Source organism: Colossoma macropomum, unplaced genomic scaffold, assembly GCF_904425465.1.
Source record: "Colossoma macropomum unplaced genomic scaffold, Colossoma_macropomum, whole genome shotgun sequence".
Taxonomy (NCBI): domain Eukaryota; kingdom Metazoa; phylum Chordata; class Actinopteri; order Characiformes; family Serrasalmidae; genus Colossoma; species Colossoma macropomum.
In genome coordinates, this window is record NW_023495515.1 from 1,418,981 (window position 1) to 1,446,973 (window position 27,993).

The 27,993-nt window shown below is 41.7% G+C and overlaps 1 protein-coding gene across 3 annotated transcripts; it reads left to right on the top strand.

Moving 5' to 3' along the window:
- On the top strand, positions 1 to 27,982 carry zgc:165508 (uncharacterized protein LOC100101652 homolog). 3 transcript variants are annotated; one of them, XM_036562757.1, is made up of 5 exons: positions 1 to 66; positions 13,090 to 13,183; positions 16,409 to 16,591; positions 23,184 to 23,315; positions 26,718 to 27,982. In XM_036562757.1, exons 2-5 carry the CDS (start codon positions 13,114 to 13,116, stop codon positions 27,239 to 27,241), a joined length of 909 nt encoding a protein of 302 aa, XP_036418650.1. In that variant the 5' UTR covers positions 1 to 66; positions 13,090 to 13,113; the 3' UTR covers positions 27,242 to 27,982. The 3 variants fall into 3 exon arrangements, with proteins under 3 accessions (XP_036418650.1, XP_036418651.1, XP_036418649.1); XM_036562758.1 differs by lacking the exon at positions 1 to 66 and adding an exon at positions 234 to 271; XM_036562756.1 differs by lacking the exon at positions 1 to 66 and adding an exon at positions 11,062 to 11,168.
- Positions 27,983 to 27,993: the final 11 nt, after the last annotated feature.

Consider the following 27,993-nt stretch of genomic DNA (forward strand, 5'->3'; position numbering starts at 1 on the left):
GCGCTGTCTGGCCGCCGCGGAGCTGAAACGCGCGCGCCGTCCATCCTGCCCCGCGTGACGTAGTGGGTGAGTGCAAGAGAGAGAGAGAGTGAGAGAGAGACGGCGGTAGAGAGTGAGAGAGGCAGAGGAGGGCGAGAGAGGGAGAAAAAGGCATAACAGAGAGAGAGAGAGAGAGAGAGAGAGAGAGAGAGAGAGAGAGAAAGAAAGAGAGACAGAGAAAGAGAGAGAGAGAGAGAGACTATGGGCTGCGTCGCCTCTAAGTCGCCCGTAGGTAAGAACCTTTCTCTATTTCCTCGCGCCTCCAGCTCGTGCTGCTGGCGCTTGTGCACGCGGATGCTGCTGCAGAGGCTTTGGCTGAATGAGTGTGCGCCAGCGCGAGGGCGCGCGCGCCTGTTTGTTTAACGCCGTTAAACGGAAACGAAAGGATGCTGCTGCTGCTGCACTGCACCGTTACCGCGCGCTAAGTGCCTGTGGAGCGAGCGGACAGCGCGCGCGCTAAAACCTGTTTAGCTGTTGTTGCTAAGAGACGGGATTCGCGCCCTCGCGGATCCTGTTTACCCCCGTTTGCCTGTGGAGTCACCCCCAACTGCCCCCCACATAAGGCTGGGGGTGTATCGGAATACAAGTATCATGAATGCGTGTTCAGAATGCAGTATCTGTGCTCAGTATAAGGCACATTTTATAAATATTATATATACATTTATGTTCTGTATAAATAATACATATTCAAAATACAGGTACTGGTCAGCATATGTTGTGTTTTGGATGCTGGTATGCTGGTCAACCAGCATGACCATGCTGGGTGACATGCCAAACCAGCACCAGACCAGCTTAGGCCATCATAGAATGCATGGGTTTAGAATACTTACCTGCTGAAATTTCAAGAATTTATGCCATCTTTAAAAGAAACACCATTAAAGCTTGTTTATGAACTTTCAAAATAAATGCACGTTGTATAAAAACATACTATAAAGAAAAACTCAATAAATGGCTTCCTTGGAAACACTGAAGTTGCTGCTAAAGCCTGAGTAGACTGATAAATCAATGTGATCGGTTATTAATCTCAGTGTTATTGAGCTCTGCTAAAGCCTGAGTAGACTGATAAATCAATGTGATGATCAGTTATTAATCTCAGTGTTACTGAGCTCTGCTAAAGCCTGAGTAGACTGATAAATCAATGTGATGATCAGTTATTAATCTCAGCGTTACTGAGCTCTGCTAAAGCCTGAGTAGACTGATAAATCAATGTGATCAGTTATTAATCTGTGTTACTGAGCTCTGCTAAAGCCTGAGTAGACTGATAAATCAATGTGATCAGTTATTAATCACAGTGTTACTGAGCTCTGCTAAAGCCTGAGTAGACTTGATAAATCAATGTGATCGGTTATTAATCTTAGCATTACTGAGCTCTGCTAAAGCCTGAGTAGACTGATAAATCAATGTGATCAGTTATTAATCCCAGCGTTACTGAGCTCTCGATTTGTTCATATTGTGTGTGAAAATAAGTTAAAACATCCTCTACAGCGAACTGCATTTACATTTTCTATTTACTTGCAGATCAGACATAAAAGGTGCCAGAACTTTTGCACAGGCCACATTTAAGATTTTAATAAACGTAAGATAACTGTGCGTTAAAATGTGTTCGCTTATTTTCGCTTAGAAAACCAACAAAGCGTCATTTGACTGGGGCGCCAAAACTTTTGCACACGGCCTATATAGTGCTGTGCAAAGTTTTATCTGAAAAAAAAAATGATATATAAAGCCTATTTATCTGGTCAGTGAGCATATTAAGTTAAAAAAAATACTCATTTAAAAAAAATTACTGTAAATACAAATAAACAAACAATACAGTCTGATTTGATATGTGTATTTGAGTTTGACCATTTCTAAAGCTCTCCTCAAGGAAGCCCAGTTACAGTTACTATCCAATACCTAGTTTATCTAATCAATTCTTCGTTAAATTAAAAATCAGGTGATGATAGGATTGAACAGAGCTGTGCAATGAAGGAACGAAAAATGGTCTCTTTCTAACTACAATATCAATAACATTATTAAAAACAGGCAATTCTTGTTACGTTCTACCATGTTTATGTTTATTTGTATTTATTCTAATATTATAGTGTTTTTTTAACCTACAAAAATATACTTATTGCCAAGATAAATGGTTTTAAACAACTTTTTCACAACTGTTTAAGACTTTTACAGCTAGTGCTATATATAAATACCATAACTACCATAGATATCACTTATATCTGTTTGTCATTTCAGGCATATCATTAAGTGATTTTAAAGGCAAAACCAATCTAACTTAAAGAATTTGCCAGTTGCCTCTGATGCAGTTGATCAGCCAAGACATGTTTAATTTCCAAATTGTTGCATCTATAGTTTAGCACTGATGCTAATGCTGCTAACAAACACTAGAAGTCAATAGTCACCCAAATTTTTTCAGTAAATACAATCCATAACTCTTCATTCAGACTTGTTGATGTAGTTTAGGACACAGTATGAGTTATAAAAATGAACTATACTTTATGCAAATTTGTAGAGTGAATATTTTAAAATTGAAATTTAATTTTCTAACTGAAGATATATGTTTAAAAGTAGAAACAACAGAAATGTAATCTAGCGAGTGTAATCCAGCGTTCAAATGCCTGTGTGACGTACCTGCACGTGAAGGGGTGTCGGATTCGGCAGGGGATTCAGAATGTGGCAACATCTGTTGTCTAAAATGGCTGCTGCGTTCAGCTGTACGGTGAGGTTTTGTTCATTTTTACAGCTCACAGAAAGTCATACTGTGTCCTGAACCACACCGACAGGCCTGCACGACCTCAATGAAGACCTGAATGTGGTTTGAGCAAAGTTTTGTGGATGTTTTGACTAAAAAGATTTGGGTGACTACTGGGTGACTTCTAGTGTTTGTTAGCAATGTTAGCTTCATAGCTCGAGTGCTAAACCACAGAAGCAACAGTTTGGGCACCAAACATGTCTGGACAGGTGGTCTGGCTGGGTTTTAGGTCTTAGTTTTCTGGGTTTTACCTTGGTTTTTTGTGTACCTTGAAGATTCAGAATCACCTAGCATGTCGGTCAGCTGTGTGATGTAATCCTCAGTCGAGGATCGTCCACTCTGGCTAGCATTTTGACGTGGTAGGCTAATGTAGGTTTAGCTTAGGAGGCTAAAACTTTATGAAGCAACGGATGAAAGACTCAGTCTTTCTCCTGGTTTGCAGTTGGAACGCATTCACCTTGGTGCCGCTGTGTCAGGAACAATAACAGGCTTCTCAAGTCAATTAATTCGAAAAAGTAGTAACAAAAAAGTCAAGACCTGCTTTAGGGGGTCAACAAAGGCACGACACGGACACACATGAAGTTTAGGTGAGGTCATTTGAGTCTACAGATGGCCCGAGCTGCTGGTGGCCAGCACGAGCCTCGCTTTTCCGCCTGTTGCTCGGTGTGTGGCGGCTAACCGGTCTGAGTCCAGATGGACTCGACACGGTCCACCGGAGAGGCCTGAGACTTGAAATGGACTCAGGCTGTAGGTTGGCCAGCGCCCAGACTCAGACCTACAGGGGCTCTGTCCCTCGGCTGTTTCGTTTATTTTTGTTCTAGCCATTTAGTGACCTCTGCCTCGGTAGCTGTGCCCACTGTGCACCAGCCATTTTGCCTACAGCTGTTTTCAGGTTGAAAAGTGTTTGAGCATTTGTTTACTAGTAGTACGTCAAGACTTACTGTTGTGGTATTGTTTGTGGTGTTGATGCTATAGGAGAACCATTATTGGTTCCCTAAGAATCTGGTTCTTTAACCTATGTGTCCATTATTATTCAATAATTACATGGAAAACAATGCAAACGTGCTGAGCTATTCTTATGTGAGTGAGGAATGCAAGTCTAGAACCAGCGGTTCTGAGCATTTAAGAGGTTAAAGCACCAGTTTTGTTTTTGAGTTTTTGAGATGTGAGTGTGAAGAACCTTTGCAAAGTTAAATTAATGGAAAGTTAAATTAAGGAACCCTTAAATATTGAACATTACTTCATGTTAAGGTTCTTTAAACCTTGAAAAAGTTTGCTCACACTCAGAAATCTCCTTTTTAAGATTTGGTTCTTTAAGGAACCAAAAGTGATTCTTCTATGGTATCACTAAAAGAACATTTTAGCACATTGTGCTACTATGAAGAACCTTTTAAAGGTTTGGGAAACCTTCCACAGTCTCTCAAAAAAGATGGTTCTTCAAGGGTTCTTTAATAAAGACAGTGTTTCTACATAGAACCATTGAGGAACCATTTTTGTGAAGGAGATGTGCTACTATGAAGAACCTTTTGAAAGTTTAAGGAACATATTCTGTTAAAAAAGATGGTTCTTCAAGGGTTCTCTAGTAAAGACAGTGGTTCTGTGTAGAACAATGAACACTCAAAGAACCATTTGTATGCTTAAATGGTTCTTCACAGGGTGAAATAGTTCTTCATGTGAATGTGTTGTATGTGGTTCTATGCAGAATCTTTTTGAAAATGGTTCTGTATAGCACCAAAATGGTTCTTTTGTTGTTGCAAGCCAGACATTGTAATAATAAAAGAACCCTGTTTGGTGTTATATAGAACTATTTTCAAAAAGGTTCTATATAAAACCATATACGATGCGTTCTCCATCAATCTGAAGAACCATTTCACCATGCAAAAAAGCATCAAATGGTTCTGTACTGAACTCATGGTTCTAAAAAGAACCATTTCATTAACTAAAGGTTCTGTATTAAACACGATGGTTGCATAAAGAACTGTGACCACTCAAACTCCATTTGAATGCATAAATGGTTCTTCTCTGTGATGGAAAACCTGATGGATAACCTCTAATAATTGGTTCTATAAAAGTCCATAAAGGGTTCTGCTATTGAAGTCATAGATCCCTTTTTTGCCAAGAGTGCAGACAAATGGTTCTCAATCTGTGCCTCAGTGCCCCCCAGACAGTCTATGTTTTTGTTCTATCCGTATGTGTTGGCAGTTGGGATCGTGGACCATGTGGGGGGCCCTGGAGGACTGTTTTGAGAACAACTGGTGTGGACAATCCACTGACCCGGACAATTGGGAACCTTCGCAGGCTCGTTTGAGTGTTTGACTTCGTGAGAAGCTCTTCACAGTTGAAGTTGTCAGCACAGGTCGATCCTGTTATCAAATGAAGGTCCACAGAGACATTTAATAGGCTCTAGTTCCACTAATAAACCAAGAACAGCTCCTGGACCTCCCGGAGAGTAGGTGTGCCCGTAGGCCTTGCGGGACATGACACCTCTCACGCAGTGACATTTTTCATCACGGATTCGGTTTCATGGTTAAAGCCATGGGGCCATCGCCTCAACGGACACCACAGTGATTAGTGAAAAGGGTATTGGATATCAACCAGGCCGCAAATCGAGCGATAGAGAAGGTGCTACAGGGACTGTGTGGGAGGCAGGTTTAGGAAGAGCATTGAAATGCAGAACCAGTTTCAGAGAGGTTACCCCGAGGCTGCAACTTACACCACCTACACCTCATTCCCTCTTTGTGACGTTAAACGCTAAGGTGTGAAAGACTTAATAACACCGGCATAACCATGCTGTAAACATGTCATGGAAGATGTCATACACTATCATGAGCTGTCATAGCAGATTTAGTTAAGACGTGCATTACAGTGGTTTTATCACAGGGAAGGGGTGTTATTAGGTGGAGTGAACCCTACTTTACCCATGAAAAAATCACTGTAACGCCTGACCTTATGTTTTTTATTGCTTTCATAAAATGGTGAACAACGTAAAATATGATAAAATACACAATTTGTCAATAAATAATTGAAGTTATTATTAGTATTATTCGAGTTAAACAATTCTTCTGCCAAGAAATGTAGTTCCTTCAGTGTATGTTATAGTTGCCAGGCACTAATTTCCATTAGCGCCTCTATGCAATTTCCAGTCTTAGTTAGCACCAAGCTAACTGTCCCTTCTCCCACACTGGAAATCTCAAATGGCTCCCTGCTCCCTACTATGTAGGTGTTAAAATACTAGCTCTTGCACTTAAACGGTGCATAGTACGTCTAACAAGTAGCTATTTTGGATTCAACAGTGACAGTGACATTCTTTTATATCGCAGTTTTACAGTGAATCAATCAGTTGTACTTCAATTCAAAGCCTGTGATAATAATGGAGGAGCTGTTTAGCCTATTACCTTTTAGCTTGTTAGCTTTTAGCCTGTTATCTAGCTGATCAGCCTACTTTGCTAGAAAACCCAGCATAGACCAGCATAGCTGGTCATCAGCAAAACCGGCAGCACTAAACCAGCTCTAAACCAGCTTAGACCAGCATGTATTCCATGCTGGCCTATGCTGTTTTTTTCAGCACAGTAGTTCTAGTTAAGAAAATAAGTTGTTAGCTCCTCAGTTTAAACAAAACAGTCGAAGATTATTTCATTAACAGCACAAAGACTTTTCGTGTCTTTTGCAGCGATACAGAATTCTGTTGTTGTGAGATGGTCATAGATGAATATATAATCAATGAATATATATGAATATATAATCAAATTTTAGAACCGGAACTATCCATTTGGTAATCTGTAATATAAACAAGTCATACATACATATACATATGTCATAATGTTTGATATCATGACAGTATACTTAGCATGTGACATAAGCTGTTATGACATCAAGCATTATGACATCTGTCATGACAATTACCAGTAATGGTAACTTGAAACAAAGTCTATCATGACAGCAAAGAACATCTTCCCTGACATGTTTATCGCATGTCAAGAGTTCAAGTGTTAATGCTATTTTAATGTACCCAAATAAATGACACCAACATGAGGTGTCTATTATGGAACCGACAGAGTGAATCACATGGGGAATGACCACCCCAGTTGTCTTAAGAGCCTCTTAAAGCTAATAAAGCCTCACCTCAGGGAGCGTGACGCTTGAATGCGATGATAGGCACCCCCTGCTGTTCACCCGCGGAGGTCCTTGTGTTGATGACGTATGCATGAATCATTCAGGACTGTTTTGGGGGGAAGGTTTTGTGCATGCACAAGCCCTTGCATGAGGCTCAAAGTAAGAGAATGAATGGATGGCGGAGCAAGAAAGAAAGCGAGATGCAGGTATTCTCTTACAGAAATGATCAATGTGGTGCTTCCCCATCTGTCAGTGCATGCAATACATATCTGCATAGGGTGATCCCCTCCCATGGTAGCCCTTTGGAATTGAGAAGGAAATAGGAAAGTAAGATGAAGTGCAGCACAAAAAAATATTAGCTCACCTGGTGGTTGGTGTTGGGTAATATCGCAGACCTCCATACAGCAGGGTTCAATTCCCCTTACAGGCAGGCACACTGGTCAATACCAGTGAGAGTCCTTGGGCAAGACTCTTAATGCTACATTTGCCCACATCTGTTCAGTTTTAGGTCACTTAAGACTTTGGCATCTGTCAAACGTGTGAATGGTAACATTAGAAATTAGGATCCCCAGAACAAGACCAGCATCATTTGTGGTTACCATGGCAGTGGACCAAACAGCCATTATTGATCGTGACCTCGTGCACGTCAGTATCTTCTTCCTCTCCCACAGTGGCGGGTGGCAGGTTGCGCGTGGACTGGAGCACCGAAGGTTCGTTCTCAGACCTCGCACTCTTGGGCAACACACGGACCAGTCTGGCACGTGGCCTGGGCGCACCTTTCAAGGACCTGGACCGTTACTTTGAGGTGCCAACATCTTATTCCAAAGCACGTTTGTTCCACATCTTACAGCATCCAGGAATAGAAAGCCGGTCTTTATCTTTCATCTTTCGACACTAGGGTGGCACTTGAACCAGAAGCAGCCCCCATGCAGCAATCGTCTAGAAAGGGGGAGCCATATATAGTAGGCATTGTGATCCCGCATCGGGCTCCGTCAGTCGTGGTCTGTTTCTGTCGTCATTATAATGGCCCGGCCGTGGGCCGATAGAGAGGCCGCTGCTTAATGAGGTTAGCAGCTTGTCGGACATAAAGCAGTGTACCTGATAGTTTACCATGATATGGACGGAAAAATCCTATTGCAATTCCGGTCACATGCGCCACTGGTCAAATGTCATATTTAGTTGATTTTCTAAGTACAAATTTGCTGCAGGAAACAAATTTCTGCATAATTGCTGTTTTTATCTGAATTGCTTTCCAACATATTGGAAAAAAACATAAAATGTGGCCTGTGCAAAAGTTATGGCACTGTATATGCTTTTTTTCCGATATAATCTCAGCAAATTGAAATTGTGCACTAAAATATGCAGAAAAATACCATATTTAAGTTTTCTGTAGTCAGTGTTTTAACTTATTTTCCCTTAGAAAATTAACAAAATGTCATTTGACCAGAGGTGTTCGAAATTTTGCACATTTGAAATTTTTGCCTGTTTGAGTAGAGCTTTGCAAAGCCAAGGGTGCGGTAGGTCTCACAATTGTGGACCTCATTGTTAAGCGCCTGTTGGATTGTGAAATTTCATATTGTAGATTTTGCCCTCAAGATCAAGTAATTTGAAGTTGAGAGAAGCAGTTTTTCCCTGATTAGGTTTCATTGGAAGTTAATGAGGTTTTAAGTCAAGCACAGAGAACCTTTCGGTGTTCATGCTTCTAGTAGCAATGGGAAAAAATCCCAATGTCATTCCCACCGACCAGACTCAGTAATTTCACCATGTGAAGCAGAAAATGATTTTCCCAACCTTTCCCGCTATGATAATTCCCTAATTAACTAAACCGTCCCAGTCATTAAGAGGCCTCATACCGCTGTCGGTTCCTCTCCCTGACTTTCATTAAACGTTCACCAGCTAGTTTTCTAATTATCCGCAAGTCATTCAAAGAAATTAGCAATTAATTTCTAATGACTTTTTTCTCCCAAATAGAATCACCGAACAGTGTGCAAGGTGCTTATTTCAGCAGCCGGGGCCATTTCTGATATTCATGGGCGACATCCTAACTTGAGGGCCCCCCAGGCTTCTCAATTACGTTATTTTTGGCTAAATGAAAAAATGAAAAATAATTAATACTTCATTCATTTGAATTAGGATAAAAAATGTAATAAATGTTAATGGAAATACAACAAAGCCATAATTAACAATATACACGAGAATTGATTATACAGTGTTGAACAAAATGAATAGAAGTGACCACAAGTTCAGACTCGTCGGCTTTCAGATGTCCACTTTTGGTGATCTAGTGCATGAATGGCGGTATGTCCAGGAATTTCAAATCTGACCACACATGTTGTCACAAAGGACCTCCATCTCTTACACAGCCACTCATTGACATTACATACAGACTCGTGTACAAAATAGCACACTATACACACACATTAACAACCACCTGGAATACCACAGCAGTGGCCTAGCAACACCTTAGCAACCACCTGGGATAGCATTGCAGCAATCTAGCAACAGCACCTTAGCACTGACCTGGGATAGCATAGCAACAGCCTAGCAACACATACGCAATCACCTGGGATGCATAGTGTCAGCCTAGCAACACATCAGCAAACACCTGGGATACCATAGCAACGGCCTCACAATACATTAGCAATCACCTGGCATAGCATCACAACAGCCTAGCAACAGCACCCTAGTACTGACCTGGGATAGCATAGCAACGGTCTAGCAATACGTTAGCAACCACCCGGGAAAGCGTTGCAACAGCCTAGCAATACTGCTTAGCAACCACCTGGGATAACATAGCAACAGTCTAGCAACACCTTAGCAACCACCTGGAATACCACAGCAAAGGCCTAGCCAAATTCTTAGCAACCACCTGGGATAGCATAGCAAAGGTCTAGGAACACATCAGCAACCACCTGCAATGCCACAGCAAAGGCCTAGCCAAATCCTTAGTAACCACCTGGGATAGCATAGCAACAGCCTAGCAACACCTTAGCAACCACCTGGGATAGCATTACAACACTCTAGCAAAACCTTAGCCAGCACTTTGGATATAATAAGTACAAGAAGTACTTCAAAAAGATCTTTTTTATTTTTCATGTTTTTCAAAAAATCTTGATGAGACTTATTATTAAAAAATATTATATATTTTAAATAATTTTAACAAAGATTGACAATTATTTTAATGCATTTATCAGCTTAAAAAATGAAAAAGAATGTCTTAGAATTGTTTATGTAGATGTAGATGCTGTTTTCCATCCCCAACACGAGTAAAACTCACTAAAAAGAAGAACTGTTATAGTTCTTTGTGGTTAATTCAGGAGGAACCGAACGGAGAACAGACGGACATCGACTTTCTGTGGTTTATTCTTATTTTGAGCTCATTTTATGGTGGTGAAGTCGTGGGTCGCTCCTGTAATGATGAATGATCCATATGTGGATCTGTGTGTGGAGCTGGACCTGCTGTCTGCACTGATATTCATGTGTGTGTGTCGTCATACAGAGTCAGAGTGACACTGACCTGAAACCATGAATAAAGGAGAATGAAAAACAGACTACAATGACTTTATACGTCATTCAGCTCAGCTAACATTCAACAAGCGGTAGAGTCTGTCTGCGCGTCAGTCTGTCTGTCTGCGCCTCTGTAAGGCTTACAGTGAAAAACCACTGAACCGGAGCCATCTCTGGCGCGTGTGTGCGTGCGCGCGTGCGTGACGTCATCAGAGAATCGAGCCGCGTTTCCCGGGAGAAAATCGTTCCATGGTGACCGGTTGCTATAGAAATGCTCGTTTTTTACGAAGTTGGCCGAGAGAGAGAGAGAGAGAGAGAGAAGGAGACAGGAGGAAAGAGAGAGGAGGAGTAAGCAGGAGAGAGGGAATGAGAGAGAGAAAAGAAGAAGGAGGAGGGAGAGAGAGAGAGAGAAGGAGAGAGAGAGAGAGAGAGAGGAGAGAGAGAGAGAGAGGAAGGAGGAGGAGGAGGAGGAGAGAGAGAAGGAGAGTGAGAGGTAGGAAGAGAGAGGGAGGAGGAGGAGGAGAGAGAGGAAGGAGGAAGAGAGAGGAAGGAGGAGGAAGAGGGAGAGAGAGAGAAGGAGAGAGAGGGAGGGAGAAGGAGGAGGAGAGAGAGAGGTAGGAAGAGAGAGGAAGGAGGAGGAAGAGAGGGAGAGAGATAGAGGGAGAAGGAGGAGGCGGTTTGCAGCTGAGCTGAACGGCTACGTGGCATGTCGGCGTTTTCCATGGAGAAGCTTCTGTTCCTCTGCGGCGCGAGCGAGGAGCCGGTGCGCGTGTGTGTATGTAGACCTGTGTGTGTGTGTGTGTGTGTGTGTGCGCGCGCGCTCTGCTCGCTGTCCGGTGCTGAAACGGCCTCTCCGTTATTGCCGGCGCTGCTCGCAAGTCTCCGGGGCGCCGTTATGAAACCTGTTGGCGCCGGAGAGAGGAGCGGCGCGCGCCTCTGCACGGCAGCGCGGGGGCTCGCGAGGAGGACCACTATGGACCGATATAGCGCGTTATTTCTGTCTCGAGCGCCGCTTCGCTCATTAAGGGCAGATGAGTGACGTCAAATGGCGATGAGCGCGGCACACTGACGGTGTGTGTGTGTGTGTGTGTGTGTGTGTGTGAGGACGCGCGCGCGCGCGCGCGCTTGCCGTCTCTTCTCGCGCGCTCCGCGTTCAGTAGGCCAGTAGGGGAGGGAGCGCAGGGTTTGGTGTGTGTCTGGGGGGTCATGGTGTGATGTATTTAAATGAACTGGATTCCGGCGCGTATTTTAACGAGTTCAGTTTAACTGCGCTCGCGCGGGTCGGTGAACGTGCCGCGCGCGCCCCACGTGGTTCGCCGCGACCTGTTAAAGGAACAAAACAAAACACAAGAAAACAAACAGCGGTACCGTACAGGGAGTGACGTCAGCAGGCGGTAGAATGACCGCGCGTGCGCTGTGAGGGAAGAGCGAGAGTGTGTGTATGTGGCGTGTGTGTGTGTGTGTGTGTGTGAGAGAGAGAGAGAGAGAGAGAGAGAGAGAGAGAGAGAAGATTGAAAAGAAAGAGAAAAAGAAAGGAGAGAGAAAAGAAAGAGAAAAAGGAAAGGAGAGAGAGAAGAGAGAGATAGAAGGGAGAGAGAGAAAAGACAGAGGGATAGAGAGAAGGAGAGAAGAGAGAGATAGAGAAAAAGAATAGAGAGAAATTTAAAGAGAGAAAGACAGAGAGAGGTATACAGAAAAAGAGAGAAAAGAAAGGAAAAGAGGAAAGAGAAGAGAGAGAAAAAAGAGAAACAGAAAAGGGAGAGATTTACGGAGAGAGAAAAGAGGGAGAGAGAAAGAAAAGAGAGAGAAAGAGAGGAGAGAGATTTACAGAGTGCGAGAGAGAAAAGAGAGAAAGAAAAAGGGAGAGAGATTTACAGAGAGAGGAGTGAAAAAGAGAGAAAAGAGTGAGAGAGATAAAGAAAAAAGAGAGAAACAGTGAAAAGAGAGATGTACAGAGAGAGAAAAGAGAGAGAAACAGTGAAGAGAGATATACAGAGAGAGAGAGAAACAGTGAAGAGAGAGATGTACAGAGAGAGAGAGAGAGAGAGCGAATCAGACTGAATGAAATCCCTTCATCTCAGTTTCTGGTCTCTGTAAACTGTGAACAGTGATTTGTTCTCTTTAGTTTCAGGTCATTTTAAAGCTCTAACAGTAAATCGCTCTGTGTGTCTCTGTGTGTCTTTGTGTCTCTGTGTGTCTCTGCGTGTCTCTGTGTCTCTTTGTGTCTCTGTGTGACTTTATGTCTCTGTGTGTCTCTGCGTGTCTCTGTCTCTGCGTGTCTCTGTGTCTCTGTCTGTATCTGTGTCTCTGTGTGTCTGTGTGTGTCTCTGTCTGTCTGTCTCTGTCTCTTTGTGTCTGTGTGTCTCTGTCTGTGTGTGTCTGTGTGTGTCTGTGTGTCTCTGTGTGTCTGTGTGTCTCTGTCTGTCTGCCTGTCTCTGTGTGTCTCGGTGTGTCTGTGTGTCTCTGTGTGTCTCTGTCTGTCTGTCTGTCTCTGTGTGTCTCTTTGTCTCTGTGTGTCTGTGTGTGTCTCTGTCTGTCTGTCTGTCTCTGTCTGTCTCTGTGTGTCTCTGTCTGTCTGTCTGTCTGTCTCTGTGTGTCTATGTGTCTCTGTGTGTCTGTGTGTCTCTGTCTGTCTGTCTGTCTCTGTGTGTCTCTGTGTCTCTGTGTGTCTCTCTGTTTTCCAGGTAAATGTTGAGGACTCAAACAACATGTTACCCAAATCCAGACGAGCGCTCACCATTCAGGAGATCGCAGCTCTCGCCAGATCTTCACTTCACGGTAAACGAGCACCCTCACCTGCAGCGTTTCGGCTCCTTTTACACTCTAATGTATCACTTACAGCACTATTACGCCTCTTACACCTGCGTGTGTCCCTGCGTATTAAAGGGGAATCCCACAGAATCTCCACAAACTCTGCATCAGTGAAGGGCTCAGAGGTAAACAGAGCAGAGCTTGAGAGAGAGCAGAGCGACGTGATGTTGCTCGGAGCAGCTTTTCAGAAAGTCGGAGCGTCAGATGTGTCTCTCTCTCTCTCGCTCTGAAATCGCTCCATCCCGCCATCCAGACAGGCCTTTTTTTCCACATAGGCTCCCTCTGCACACCACAGCCGTTCATACACAGCATCTGCAGAGCTGTTCAGCAGACCTACATACTGGAAATTCTCACCGATCACAACAATCTACAGATATTACACAGAGGCTGTGTCCCAATTCAGGGGCTGCGTCCTTCAGAGGCTGCATTCAAAGGCCGATTGCATCACAGGGTCGCGAGTAGACCGTCCCATTTCAAAGAATCTTTCATATGTGGCCGAGAAATGTGTCCCTCTTTTCCATGGCAATGAAGGATGCAACGGATGGATCCTTCACCAGCCAACATATCCCAAGGTTCATTGTGTGCGGGTGAGGATTCGAGAACGTGGCGGCGTCAGCAGAGGAGCGAACGGCGGCTGAGGAGACACTTTAAATATATGTATTGGGTTTAAACTGAGTCGAATAGCTAACGATACAGATGTAAAGAAAGCCAATGTGGTCTGAAGCAGAACTTACTCTAACATTTCGTTTTGTTTTAGGGAGCAAAGAGCCGACAGAGAGAAGCATCTCCAGCTCTAATAAAGGAAAAACTAAAAAACTAAAATCAAAGTTTCTGTCATCTTTAAAAACTTTAAATTCATTTCGGTTCAGCCTTCACGGGTCTACGCAGCCTTCGATGGACACGCCTTCACAGACCGTGTCCTCTGAAGGATGCAGCTCCTTTATTGGGACACAGCTAGAGTCAGCTATGCGTCGTCAATTTTGAGGCACGAATGATAAAGATGGTGTTAAAAGCATTGTATATTTGTTTACCCTCGGCGGATTTCTAAAGTTGGGCCATCGCTTCAAGTCTGGACCTCCCAAAAAAAGCCTGTGCAGCACAGAATTTTTTACTGGTTCTTTGTTTAATAAGGACTACAAATTATATAATTAATGAAATAAAGTGTGTAGTGTCTGGTCCATACATTCAAGACATAAAATAACTCATAAGAATGGATCATATCGCCGCTGTCGGAACAAAACCTTGTATCTCCAATTTTGGCATTTTTCAGTTTTCAACATAATTTGAAAATACCTGTTGCCCCCTACAGTGTATGTAAATTTTATGATGAATGGACCAAAAGAAACAGCCCAAAATTACTTGGAAAAACATCTGGTTCCATTGACTTACATTAAAAGTAAAGTAGGTTTTTTCCTTCTCCTGTAAAGTTTTCATTTTGGAGATACAAGGTTTTGTTCCGACAACAGTGACATGGAGCGGAGTTTCTCTGAGTGTGGGGGCAGGGGATAGAAAACCCGGAGCAGAGCTGAAGTGGAGTGATTACAGAAACGGTGTGGGTGAGGAGCGAAAACATCCGCCACTCCTCTCACAAGCTCTACTTCAGAGCGCTCTGGTGTGAAATGCTTCGTTTTTGAGAAACTTAAGAGTCAGAATTGTTCACAGTGGTGGTGATAGGAACCAGACGTCCACCTCTAAAAGCTCCCACACAGAAAGTACATGAAATCACTACAAATGTGCTGCCTGATGCCTGAGACATTGTTTTATAGAAGCTTTGAAACAAGCTTTTGGGCTTTTTATATCCATTCCTGGTGGAGGGATACATGCAGGGCATTGTGAGGCCAAGTAGTCCCCAAAGAAGACTTCTCTCTATTTTAAACATTACATATAAAAAAAACATGCATATTCACTGGTGGTTTTGGATAGTTAATAAAATGACTATATTTGGGTTGCGACCCCTGGTTCCATTCACCACCACTGTAAAGAAAATAACTCAGAGTGCACCATTCTGCTTTGTTTATTCTGCAGAAATTTTGAAAAATGGGTGGAATTCCCCTTCAGCCCTCTATAGCCACCACAACCCAAGAAGTGTCATCTGTTCTATAATGTGGCGCTGTGTTAGTGTGCTAGTCTAATGTAGGCTAATTGCTGAAGCATAAGTATACTGTAGCTACTTATGAGAAATGTGAGTGAAATTGCATAAGAAGCGATTATAAAGGGGTCCGTTGCCATGGAGACATGGTTACACCACTGGACATTCCCATCATTCCTTCTTATATCTCAGGTTTTTTCCTTTATCTCTATGTTGCATTTCAATTGTACGCCTTATTTTTCTTTTGATATTTGTTAGCATGTTAGTATATGTTAAAGGGGAACTCCACAGATTTTTCAAAATTCTGCATAATTCAGTTGCTGAGATGTGAGCCAAGTTATCTAGAGTGGTTTGATTTGAAATGGTTTACTGTACAGAAATGTAGACTCTTTACAGTGGTGGTGATAGGAACCAGGGGTCGCCATGACTACAACACAAATATAGACATTTTATTTACTATCCAAAACCATCAGTGAACCTACACGAGTCTTCTGAGTTTATATGTTATGTTGATGATGGTAAAATAGTAAATAGTAAACCTGATAAGCCTTATAACAGCCTTATGCATGCACCCCTCCACCATGATTGGCTTAAAAAAAATATGTTTTAGGCCAGAACCTTCTCTCAAGACTAGCGTAAAACTACGTCTCAGGCATCGGGCAGTGTTTTCATAACCACTTCATAACCATCTCATGTTACAGTGAAGCTTTAAGTGGCTTTAAACGTTTCAGACGTCTGGTTCCTATCACTAACACTGTGAATCCCTCCTCCTTAAATGCATTTTAAAAAAGGGCGAAAAAATTATTTCAAAACTGCTGTAAAACAGTGTCCCAGATACCAGGCAACATATTCATAAACATGCCATGTAACAACTTCCATTGAGGGAAGGCATAGAGGCATCAGACGTCTGGTTCCTATCACCACCAATGTGAAGAGTTCTGACTCGGAAAGTTTCCCTAGAATGGAGCATTTCACACCAAACCACTCTCAAAGACTTAGTTTACATCTTAGCTGATTCCGCAGAGACTCGGTAAAGCCAGTGGAACTCCCCTTTAAACATGCTCACAAATGGCGAAATAAAACCTACGTGTTTGTGTGATCAGGTATCTCTCAGGTGGTCAAGGACCATGTGACGAAGCCCACGGCGATGGCTCAGGGCCGGGTGGCCCACCTGATCGAGTGGAAGGGCTGGTGCAAACCCACGGACTCTCCAAACGCGCTGGAGTCCGACTTCAACTCCTACTCAGACCTGACGGAGGGCGAGCAGGAGGCGCGCTTCGCAGCAGGTCAGTGCGTAACGAGCCTGGGGGTCTTTGTATGTGTCGGACTTCAGGAATGAGTCGACAGAGTTGATAAGCCGTCAGCGACATCAAACTGTTTTCCTTCATGGTGCTGGGTTAACAGCTGCTGGTCGTCATGACGTAATCATTGGTTTGGTCAACCTTGGAAAGACGCTGCCCGAACAACCACAACATTAGCTTGGCGAACATCTACAGTGACCAACAGTGTCAGGAGAACTAGTAACAATATGGAGCTCGTCTTTTCGCACAACTAAGACAAATAACTTCAGCTGGATATAAACATGACGATAAACACTAACCTTACCTAAGACACCACTAGGATGGTAGAGGTAATAGCTATCTGTAGTGATTTGCTCACTACAACAGAAAGAATAGCTACCCTGCAAAAACAGTTACATCAGGACAGCCTGTTGTTTTGATGCCCACAATGTTGAAATGTAATTCCTCAGAAAGTTGTGACAACGTTATCTGACAACATTGTGACAACATATTAGCAACGTTGTCAGTACGTTGTCACAACCTCCTGGAATCCTCACAAGTTCCATTATGTTGTGCATGGAACTCCATGGAATGTTGCTAAGTTGCCAACAGGTAGTCATAATATCGTATGACAACATTACTGAATAATAAGGTTGTGACGTTGTATATGTATGAATAATAACGTTGTAGTAACGTTATAGGAAAGTAGACAATGTTGTGACAATGTTGTGTGTTTGCTGGGTAGCTACAGTACCTTTCGTTTTTCCAGTAGTTATTGTGGAAATACCTGAAGTCATATAGAATGCAATGATTGGTTGGACTCCTTTGCTTGTATTCCATACACCAGCTTCCACAGGAGCAGTTTTCCGTACAGTGTTTTCCTGCATTTAATTTTTTTTTAATGAAATCTAGTGGCATAAAAACGGCCCTTAACTGATTATATTAATTCAGTTTTTAAAAATGTATAAACAATATGTGTGACGAATGAGGCAACCAGCCTAGTAAAGTGAGTCAGTGGTGTGAAGGGACTCAGCTAAGGTCACTCAGCTGATGGTGTAAACTTAATTTAACTCAGTATTAAACGTACTGTGGTGATAATGAGTCGTTTAACATTCGTTGGAGTGTTAAATATGAGGTTTAAACATGCTAAAATGCATTTAAACTGGCTGTGAAAGTTTCCCCACCCCATTCACATTTGCATCCCTCTTGGTCCCCACCCACCATTTTCGGGTCGCGTTGGGGGCGGTCACTATTTACACAAGTTTGATGTCCAAACTGAGCTTAGATGGTCCCGCCAACTGTTTTGATGGCAACAACTATATATGACAATGTATCGGATGCATCGCTAATAACAAGAAATTGTTTTTTATTACACAAATAGGAAAAGCTGCAAGCGTACAGAATACTGAAGCGTACGGAATACCGAAGCGTACGGGATACCGAAGCGTACGGAATACCGAAGCGTACGGAATACCGAAGCGTACAGGATACCGAAGCGTACGGAATACCGAAGCTTACGGAATACCGAAGCGTACGGAATACCGAAGCGTTCAGAATACTGAAGCGTTCAGAATACTGAAGCATACAGAATACTGAAGCGGTCAGAATACTGAAGCATACAGAATACTGAAGTGTTCAGAATACTGAAGCATTCAGAATACTGAAGTGTTCAGAATACTGAAGCATACAGAATACTGAAGTGTTCAGAATACTGAAGCATACAGAATACTGAAGCGTTCAGAATACTGAAGCATTCAGAATACTGAAGTGTTCAGAATACTGAAGCATACGGAATACTGAAGTGTTCAGAATACTGAAGCATACAGAATACTGAAGCGTTCAGAATACTGAAGCATTCAGAATACTGAAGCGTTCAGAATACTGAAGCATACGGAATACTGAAGCGTTCAGAATACTGAAGCATACAGAATACTGAAGCGTTCAGAATACTGAAGCATTCAGAATACTGAAGCGTACGGAATACTGAAGTGTTCAGAATACTGAAGCATACGGAATACTGAAGTGTTCAGAATACTGAAGCGTACGGAATACTGAAGTGTTCAGAATACTGAAGCGTACGGAATACTGAAGTGTTCAGAATACTGAAGCATACAAAATACTGAAGCATACGGAATACTGAAGCATACGGGATACTGAAGCATACAGAATACTGAAGCGTACGGGATACTGAAGCATACAGAATACTGAAGCGTACGGAATACTGAAGTGTTCAGAATACTGAAGCATATGGAATACTGAAGCATACGGAATACTGAAACATACGGGATACTGAAGCATACAGAATACTAAAGCGTACGGGATACTGAAGTGTACAGAATACTGAAGCGTACGGAATACTGTGCTCTTACATTCGCTACAGTAGAAATAACAGCTACTAACACTGATTTGCTACAATAGAATAAAAATAATTCTTTACACTGTAATGCAAAATACCATATTAGTGACTATTGGACACCATCAGGAACCAACAGAAACTTTTAACGGTTTCTCTGATTTTGTCCCCTAAGGTTGGTAACTATAATCATTAGCTAAAAGAAGAAAGACTGGCATATGAACAGGTTAGCAGGTGAGCTAATGAAGCTATGCTACCTATGAGGGCCTAAAACACTCATTGTTATTTCTGGTGTGTTGAGTGGTTTTAAGCTGGACTCCTAGTTTGTCAGGATGTGACCAGTGAAAAGACGTCACTGTCTACCTTCATTAACCATCAACAGAACACGATACCAGAGTACAGTGACGCCTGTTGCTTTGGGAAAAAGAGTGAAACCCGCAGTGAAATGTACACCTGCATTCGTCTTCTGTTCCCTCTCTCTCTCTCTCTCTCTCTCTCTCTCTCTCTCTCTCTGGCACAGACTCTGCAGTGCAGGTTCTGTGAAGGTTAATTAGTTCTCTCTCGCTCTGGTGACAAAGCTTTTCTGTCGTTTTTTGTGCCAAAGTGACTTGCAAGGAACTTTCTCTCCCTCACTCCCTCCTTTTCTGACTTATTTGCTCTTTCTCTCTCTCTCCCTTTGCCTCTCTTTGTTTTTCTCCCTCACTCTCTCCCTTTTCTCCTCTTTTCTCTCTCTCTCAACTTTTCTACCTCCCCTCTTCTCTTCTTTCTACCTGTCCCTCTTCTCTCTCTCTCCTTTTGTACCTCGCCCACTCTTTCCTTTCTTACCTTCTTATTTTCTCTCTCTCCTTTTCTACCTTTCTACCTCTTTTTCTGCCCTTCCTTTCTCTCTCTTTCTCTCTCTCTGTATGACGTCTCTACTCTGGGACAGAAACACAAAACATTAAAGTGGTTCCGGTGAGTGTGTGTGTGTGTGTGTGTGTGTGTGTGAGTGTGAGTGTGTGTGTGTGTGTGTGTGTGTGTGTGTGTGTGTGTGAGTGTGTGGTGTGGTGAGTGTGTGTGAGTGTGTGTGTGTGTGTGTGTGAGTGTGTGTGTGTGTGTGTGGTATCCCCTGCAGGATGCTGGCTGTGTGCCTACACTCACTCACACACACACACACAGAGGAGTGTGCAGTGATTCTGTGGATAAAATCGAACTCCGCTTACATCTGGGAAACCTGCCAGACCCCCAACAACAACCTGCAGTGAGTGAGTGAGTGAGCGAGTGAGCGAGCAGGACAGGAGATGAATGGGCAGAATTGATCCGGGAGCCGACTCACAGATTCAGGAGTGGGAGGGGCGGGCGAGCAGAGCCGTGATTGGCCGTCCAATCAGGGAGGGGGAGGACTGACCTCTGATTGGTGGATTAATCAGTGAAGGTGATATGACGAAATTTAGGGCTGTGCTTTCTGCTGAGTCACGCAGCCACACCATCAGCATCATACGCATCTGTGTGTGTGTGTGTGTGTGTGTGTGTGTGCACGCCATGACTTTGCTAGCAATGCTGACCAGCGAGGTCACTTCCTGTCCAGTAGAGGACACTGGCGTGACATCATCGTACTTTGTCAAATTCGTCATCCCAGCGGTCAGTCAGATGTCCATTTCCGTGGCGACGTCACGCCCTCTGGATCTGTATGTGTAGTATACAGTATGATGAGACAGTGTAAGCTGAGTGACCTCAGCTATGTAAGTTTGGGGGATTTGGCGGCCTCTCTGGTGAAAATGTGTCATTGCACACAACAGGTGGAAGAACATTTTGTAACATCGGTTGTGCTTCGAGAGGATAAACATGAAGATTGAAAGACTATTCAAAGTCAGAACCTGGTGAAAGGCGTGTCTTCTGAGGATATAAGTGAATTATCTACCACTGCCATCATATCTTCATCAGTAAAATGTTTATTTTGCTGCATTTGAGACCTAAACATCGAGCTGGACCTTCTTTTGGAGTCCGTGCTTGATGTTAGGAATTTTTAATCAGATACAATCAAGCAAGCTCTCCCATTGGTTAGGCCTTCAGGAGCTGAACAGAAGGTCTTACACACTAGATTAACTACTAGATTAACTGCTAGGGTTGTATAAGCATAGTGGATCTACATGCCTACTAGAGCAAAATCAAGGAAAGTAGTTAGATAGGAAAGTAAGTCTCATTTAACTATGCTTACACAGCCCTAGTTAAATGGCATGTAGGAAGCACTGAAGTGAGAGTGCCAATAAATGTCAAGCTTAAGCTGATTTTATACACCAGTCATATAAATTTAATGGAATAAACTTCTTAGTGGATTTATAATGTCTGGTATCAGCTAAATCTTCGCTCCCTCACTGTTTTCCAACTAAAAAGTACGAGGTGAAGTAAGTTATGATGTGGCTAGGCTAGTGACGTCAGCTGAGGTAACTGATCTTAAAGACTTTAGATTGACTGCATTTTGGTGTCAACTTCAAACCACACGTAATCTACTGTGGATTTTTGTGGGGTTTATTGTGATGCAGTACAGTAATAGTGTCAGTGGTTAGTTTACTAGCTACGCTGGCAGTGTTTATTAACAGCAGAATATGACAATAACTGAGTGAAATAAACTAGTCACTGAATCAAATGCGTGAAAACTAGTGACTGAGTAAAATATACTACTAACTGAGTGAAATATATTGAATACACTGAATAAAATATGCTAATAATTGAATGAAATATACCAGCGGCTGAGTGAAATATGGCAGTAACTCAGAGGCTGAGTTAGTCGTGGATGAGTGAAACATGTTAATAAGTTAACTGAGTTAAAGCGAGTGGCTTCAAATGAGTTAAAATTCTAAATTACTCCAAAGAACAGGCCCTTAAACCACACTAACAGCTAGGAAAACGTCTGTGAAAGGAAGAAGAGGTAACATTCGCATATCCAGATCATTACTCCACTGTTTGTTTGGGCGTTTGTATGGATCCACACCCTCAATACGGCTAATTTTATCCATATATTGTTGTTTAGCGTTCTGTTGGAGTTATAATACTTCTCTTCTTTCATTTGATTCACTTTAAAGCAGGACAACAGTGGTGGACGAGGTACACAAACCATGTACTTGAGTCAAAGTAGAGACACCCAAGGTAAAATATTACTCCAGTAAAAGTAGAAGTTCCTCCCTTTAGACCTCCACTTGAGTAAAAGTACTAAAATATTCCCCTTTAAATGTACTTAAGTATCCGAAGTAAAAGTACTGAAAGATTAATTATGGCTCTGATGTCCTATTATCATTTTTATAACAAGACTCACTTCATTAACTCATTTTAGGTGAAAATACTCCAGTGTCTCTCTTGGTAAACCAGTCTTTTAATAGAATGTCATTAATTAGTGACACTGATGTCTATTAAAATTATCATAAGCACAAAACACTGAAGGCGAAGAGTTTCCATCAGGTAGAACTGAGTGGCTCTGAAATCACTTTTTACAAACAAGCAAAGTTTCACTTTAAGATTTATTTGAACTTAGTTACAAGTTTAAGTTTAATAAAAACTTTAAACTCAGATTCACAAATGAGTTTCCTTTACTAAACTGCATCTGTAGGTCTCTGTTCATAAACATAAACTAGCCTAAACTAATTTACTATAAAATGAAATGTGTTTGTATAAATTCAGAATAAAGACCCGTCAGTCTCAACTGCATATGAGTACATATTTCTATATTGTGGTCTATTTACACAAAGTTAGCTTAGTTCATCATTTATGTTGAATAGACTCTCCCAAAATTTTACGCTGCTGCACTGATGTTGAACCGTGTGCTGCACTGGGTCGGTATGACCAACAGGTCAAAACAAGCTCAAAACAAAGTGCGCTGTGCCCTGATTGGTGTTCTTGCTTCACCCTTCTTTCGTTTTGATGTTGTTTTTATACACACATAAACCAAAAGGAACGACAGATTTCTCATAATGTAGTGGAGTAAAAAGTGAGATATTTGACTTTGAAATGTAGTGGAGTGAAAGTAAAAAGTCCCAAAATGGAAATACTTCAGTAAAGTACAGATACACGAAAAAACTACTTAAGTACAGAAACGAATTACATTCACTTCGCTACTGTCCACCTCTGCAGGACAATAAAAAAGCAGCTTCTTTAATATCTCGAGCTGTGTTTGATTATTTGTAGCATGTAAACGAAAAATGAACCCTGCCAATATGACAGAACAGTCCCATAATTCAGCGTGGCCTGACAGTGTTTATGCATGTTTTCCAGGTGTTGCTGAACAGTTTGCGATTGCGGAGGCAAAACTTCGGGCCTGGTCTTCAGTAGACGGAGATGAGTCTAACGACGATTCCTACGATGAAGACTTCCTACCTGCTAACGAACCCACCACACAGAGTACAGGTACGAGTTTTTCACACTGTAATTGTCTTTACATCCTCAGCCGTGCTGTTATTCTATCTCTCTCTCTCTTCTGTCTCTTAACACGTCCCTGTCTTTCTCCCTTTCTTTCTCCAGCATGGCATGAATGCTTATTGTCCCAGTGCCCTACTTTCATCCTCCGAAAACACCCTCTCTCTCTCTCTCTCTCTCTCTCTCTCTCTCTCTCTCTCCCCCTTCATTTTGCTCCCTCGCGCAATTTGATATCCCAGCATTCATTTCTCCTGCAAGTTTAATGTGCTCAAGCTGACTGATGGCGGCAGAGAGCAGAGGAGGAGAGAGAAAAGGAAGAGCAATAAAAAAGGGGGATGGATCTTACCGAGACAGAGGCAGACAGAAAAAGAGTAAATGTGACAAGAATATAAACATGACAGAATATTGTGTAAAAGTCTAAGACTGCCCTTTATTTATTTAATGTCCAGTCAAACAGACATTAAGTACAAGTTATTAATTTTTCAGGAGATATTTCTGAAGAAATCAGTGAAAAAAACAAGAGAGTTTCCAAAACTGGAATTAAAAATAAAACAATAAAAGATACAGAGAAAATGGAATTCCTAACAACCACCTGGAAGACCTCATAGACAAACACTGTCAGATAAACAGCACTTAAAGCTTTCGTTTTTGGGTAGAAGCTCCTTTATTTCTTCTGAAAAATCTGGAAAAAGTCCAAAAACGGACACTTTAAATACTAAAAAATCATATTATGTTCAGTTGTTGAGGCTTCTGTGTAATTTTCTGTTTTGCGCTTTTTTCCCTGATGCTGAAAAATAAATAATATATATAAATATGGTAGTGGATGAGTGAATATGCTAATAACTGAGTGAAATACGCTAATAACTGAGTGAAAAATGCTAATAACTGAGTGAAAAATGCTAATAACTGAGTGAAATATGGTAGTTGATGAGTGAAAAATGCTAATAACTGAGTGAAAAATGCTAATAACTGAGTGAAATATGGTAGTTGAGTGAAAAATGCTAATAACTGAGTGAAATATGGTAGTTGATGAGTGAAAAATGCTAATAACTGAGTGAAATATGGTAGAGGATGAGTGAAAAATGCTAATAACTGAGTGAAAAATGCTAATAACTGAGTGAGATATGGTAGTTGATGAGAGAAAAATGCTAATAACTGAGTGAGATATGGTAGTTGATGAGTGAAAAATGCTAATAACTGAGTGAAATATGCTAATAACTGACTGAAAAATGCTAATAACTGAGTGAAATATGGTAGTGGATGAGTGAAAAATGCTAATAACAGTGAAAAATGCTAATAACTGAGTGAAATATAGTAGTGGCTGAGTGAAATATGCTAATAACTGAGTGAACAATGCTAATAACTGAGTGAAATATGGTAGTTGATGAGTGAAATATGCTAATAACTGAGTGAAATATGGTAGTGTATGAGTGAAATATGCTAATAACTGAGTGGATTATGCAAATAACTGAGTGAGATATGGTAGTTGAGTGAAAAATGCTAATAACAGTGAAATATGGTAGTTGAGTGAAATATGCTAATAACTGAGTGAAAAATGCTAATAACTGAGTGAAATATGCTAATAACTGAGTGAAATATGGTAGTTGAGTGAAAAATGCTAACAACTGAGTGAAATATGGTAGTTGATGAGTGAAATATGCTAATAACTGAGTGAAAAATGCTAATAACTGAGTGAAAAATGCTAATAACTGAGTGAAATATGGTAGTGGATGAGTGAAAAATGCTAATAACTGAGTGAAAAATGCTAATAACTGAGTGAAATATGGTAGTGGATGAGTGAAAAATGCTAATAACTGAGTGAAAAATGCTAATAACTGAGTGAAATATGGTAGTGGATGAGTGAAAAATGCTAATAACAGTGAAAAATGCTAAGAACTGAGTGAAATATGGTAGTGGATGAGTGAAATATGCTAATAACTGAGTGAAAAATGCTAATAACTGAGTGAACAATGCTAATAACTGAGTGGAAAATGCTAATAACTGAGTGAAATATGGTAGTTGATGAGTGAAATATGCTAATAACTGAGTGAAATATGGTAGTGGATGAGTGAAATATGCTAATAACTGAGTGAAAAATGCTAATAACTGAGTGAAATATGGTAGTTGATGAGTGAAAAGTGCTAATAACTGAGTGAGATACGGTAGTTGATGAGTGAAAAATGCTAATAACTCAGTGAAATATGGTAGTTGATGAGTGTAATATGCTAATAACTGAGTGAAATATGGTAGTGAATGAGTGAAGTATGCTAATAACTGAGAGAAAAATGCTAATAACTGAGTGTAATATGCTAACAACTGAGTGAAATATGCTAATAACTGAGTGAAATATGCTAATAACTGAGTGAAATATGGTAGTGGATGAGTGAAAAATGCTAATAACTGAGTGAAATATGCTAATAACTGAGTGAAATATGGTAGTTGATGAGTGAAAAATGCTAATAACTGAGTGAAATATGGTAGTGGATGAGTGTAAAATGCTAATAACTGAGTGAAAAATGCTAATAACTGAGTGAAATATGGTAGTGGATGAGTGTAAAATGCTAATAACTGAGTGAAAAATGCTAATAACTGAGTGAAATATGGTAGTTGATGAGTGAAATATGCTAATAACTGAGTGAAATATGCTAATAACTGAGTGAAATATGGTAGTGGATGAGTGAAATATGCTAATAACTGAGTGAAATATGGTAGTGGATGAATGAAATATGCTAATAACTGAGTGAAAAATGGTAGTGGATGAGTGAAATATGCTAATAATTAAGTGAAAATTGCTAATGACTGAGTGAAAAATGCTAATAACTGAGTGAAAAATGCTAATAACTGAGTGAAATATGGTAGTTGATGAGTGAAATATGCTAACAACTGAGTGAAAAATGCTAATAACTGAGTGAAATATGGTAGTGGATGAGTGTAAAATGCTAATAACTGAGTGAAAAATGCTAATAACTGAGTGAAAAATGCTAATAACTGAGTGAAATATGGTAGTGGATGAGTGAAATATGCTAATAACTGAGTGAAAAATGTTAGTGGATGAGTGAAATATGCTAATAACTGAGTGAAATATCGTAGTGGATGAGTGAAATATGCTAATAACAGTGAAAAAAGGCAGTGGATGAGTGAAATATGCTAATAACTGAGTGAAATATGGTAGTGGATGAGTGAAAAATGCTAATAACTGAGTGAAATATGCTAATTAATGAGTAAAAAATGCTAATAACTGAGTGAAATATGGTAGTTGATGAGTGAAATATGCTAATAACTGAGTGAAAAATGCTAATAACGGAGTGAAAAATGCTAATAACTGAGTGAAATATGGTAGTTGATGAGTGAAATGTGCTAGTAAAGCCCTCATTCTTTATTCTCTGTCCACAGATCTGTCGTCGTACCCTCATTACCTGCGGGACCTCTTACACACCCAAGTGTGTCAGGCACATCTGCGGAGGCGAGGGGCATGTGAGGCTGAGAGCGGTGTGGCCTTTGACCTTTCGCCCCCTGTGGGCTCGCCGGCCTCCCCGTCCGACACCCTCTGCTCCAGCCTGTGCAGCCTAGATGAGAGACACCCACTGCTCCGGGACCTCGGTCACCGTGGCGACCTGGGTCATCGTGGCGACACAGCGGCTGACCTCGCTGCCAAGCTCCTGGGGGCACTGCACGGAGGGGACGACCCACTTCTGGCACGGCTCCAACGGGCCGGACTCAGACGGGGTGGACAGTCGCCCTGCTGCCCGTTCGAAGACGAGGACGCTCCATGCAAGGACTGCAGAGGCGGAGTCTGCTGCCCACCCGAGTACCACGCGCGGAGGAAGGTGTCGGACGTGGCCTCATCCGGCATAGTGTCGCTGGATGAGGAGGACGGGGAAGAGGAGGAAGTGGACGAAGAGGAAAGGGAACAGTGACTGCGCCTTCCCTTCTGTCCTGGTTCCGCCTCCTCGGAATGACTTAGCATGTTTACGTAAGGCTCCTCCCCTCTCATTTGCATCTGTATCCGCCTTCTCTGGTCTGTTTTTTGAGACGTTTGTTGTTTTATTTGTACTGCGCGGCGGGGAGGATGCGATGTCAGCAAGACGAAGAAGAAGAAGCGTTCCGAGAAAAATTACGCTAAACTCGGAAAAACTGGCGAAGCTATAGACGAGTCAGAGGAACGAAAGGCTGGAAGTGGACTGAAACAGAACAAAACAAAACAACGGACCCTTCTGCATGTGTCTGGACGTTCGGACAGTTCCTTAGCACGGTTTGCGAATTTGGCTGTCCTGTTACCCAAAAGTGCTCAGGCCCCAATGCATTATGGGGCCTGGTTTGTCCCGCCCCCTTTTTTGCAAGAGACGGTTGCATCCTTTGGGCATGGCTGCTTGCTGAGTAAAACTCGAAAATGAAAAGAAAAGAAAAGAAGAAAAAAAAAACGAACTGCCAAACTAAACTTTCCTTAGCCTGTCACAATCAGCTCCGAGAATACTGCTGGAATGTTGAATGTTTGTACAGTGACGGGAATATGTATTTCAAAACGAAGCATAAAAAAGAGATTAATTTTGAATTTTTGTTTCTTTTTTGGGGTTTGAACTAGTTTTTTAACCACTACTGTTATTATTATTATTATTATTATTATTATTGCATTCATAGAATTTGCTAGAATTTCAGTATTTGACTTTTT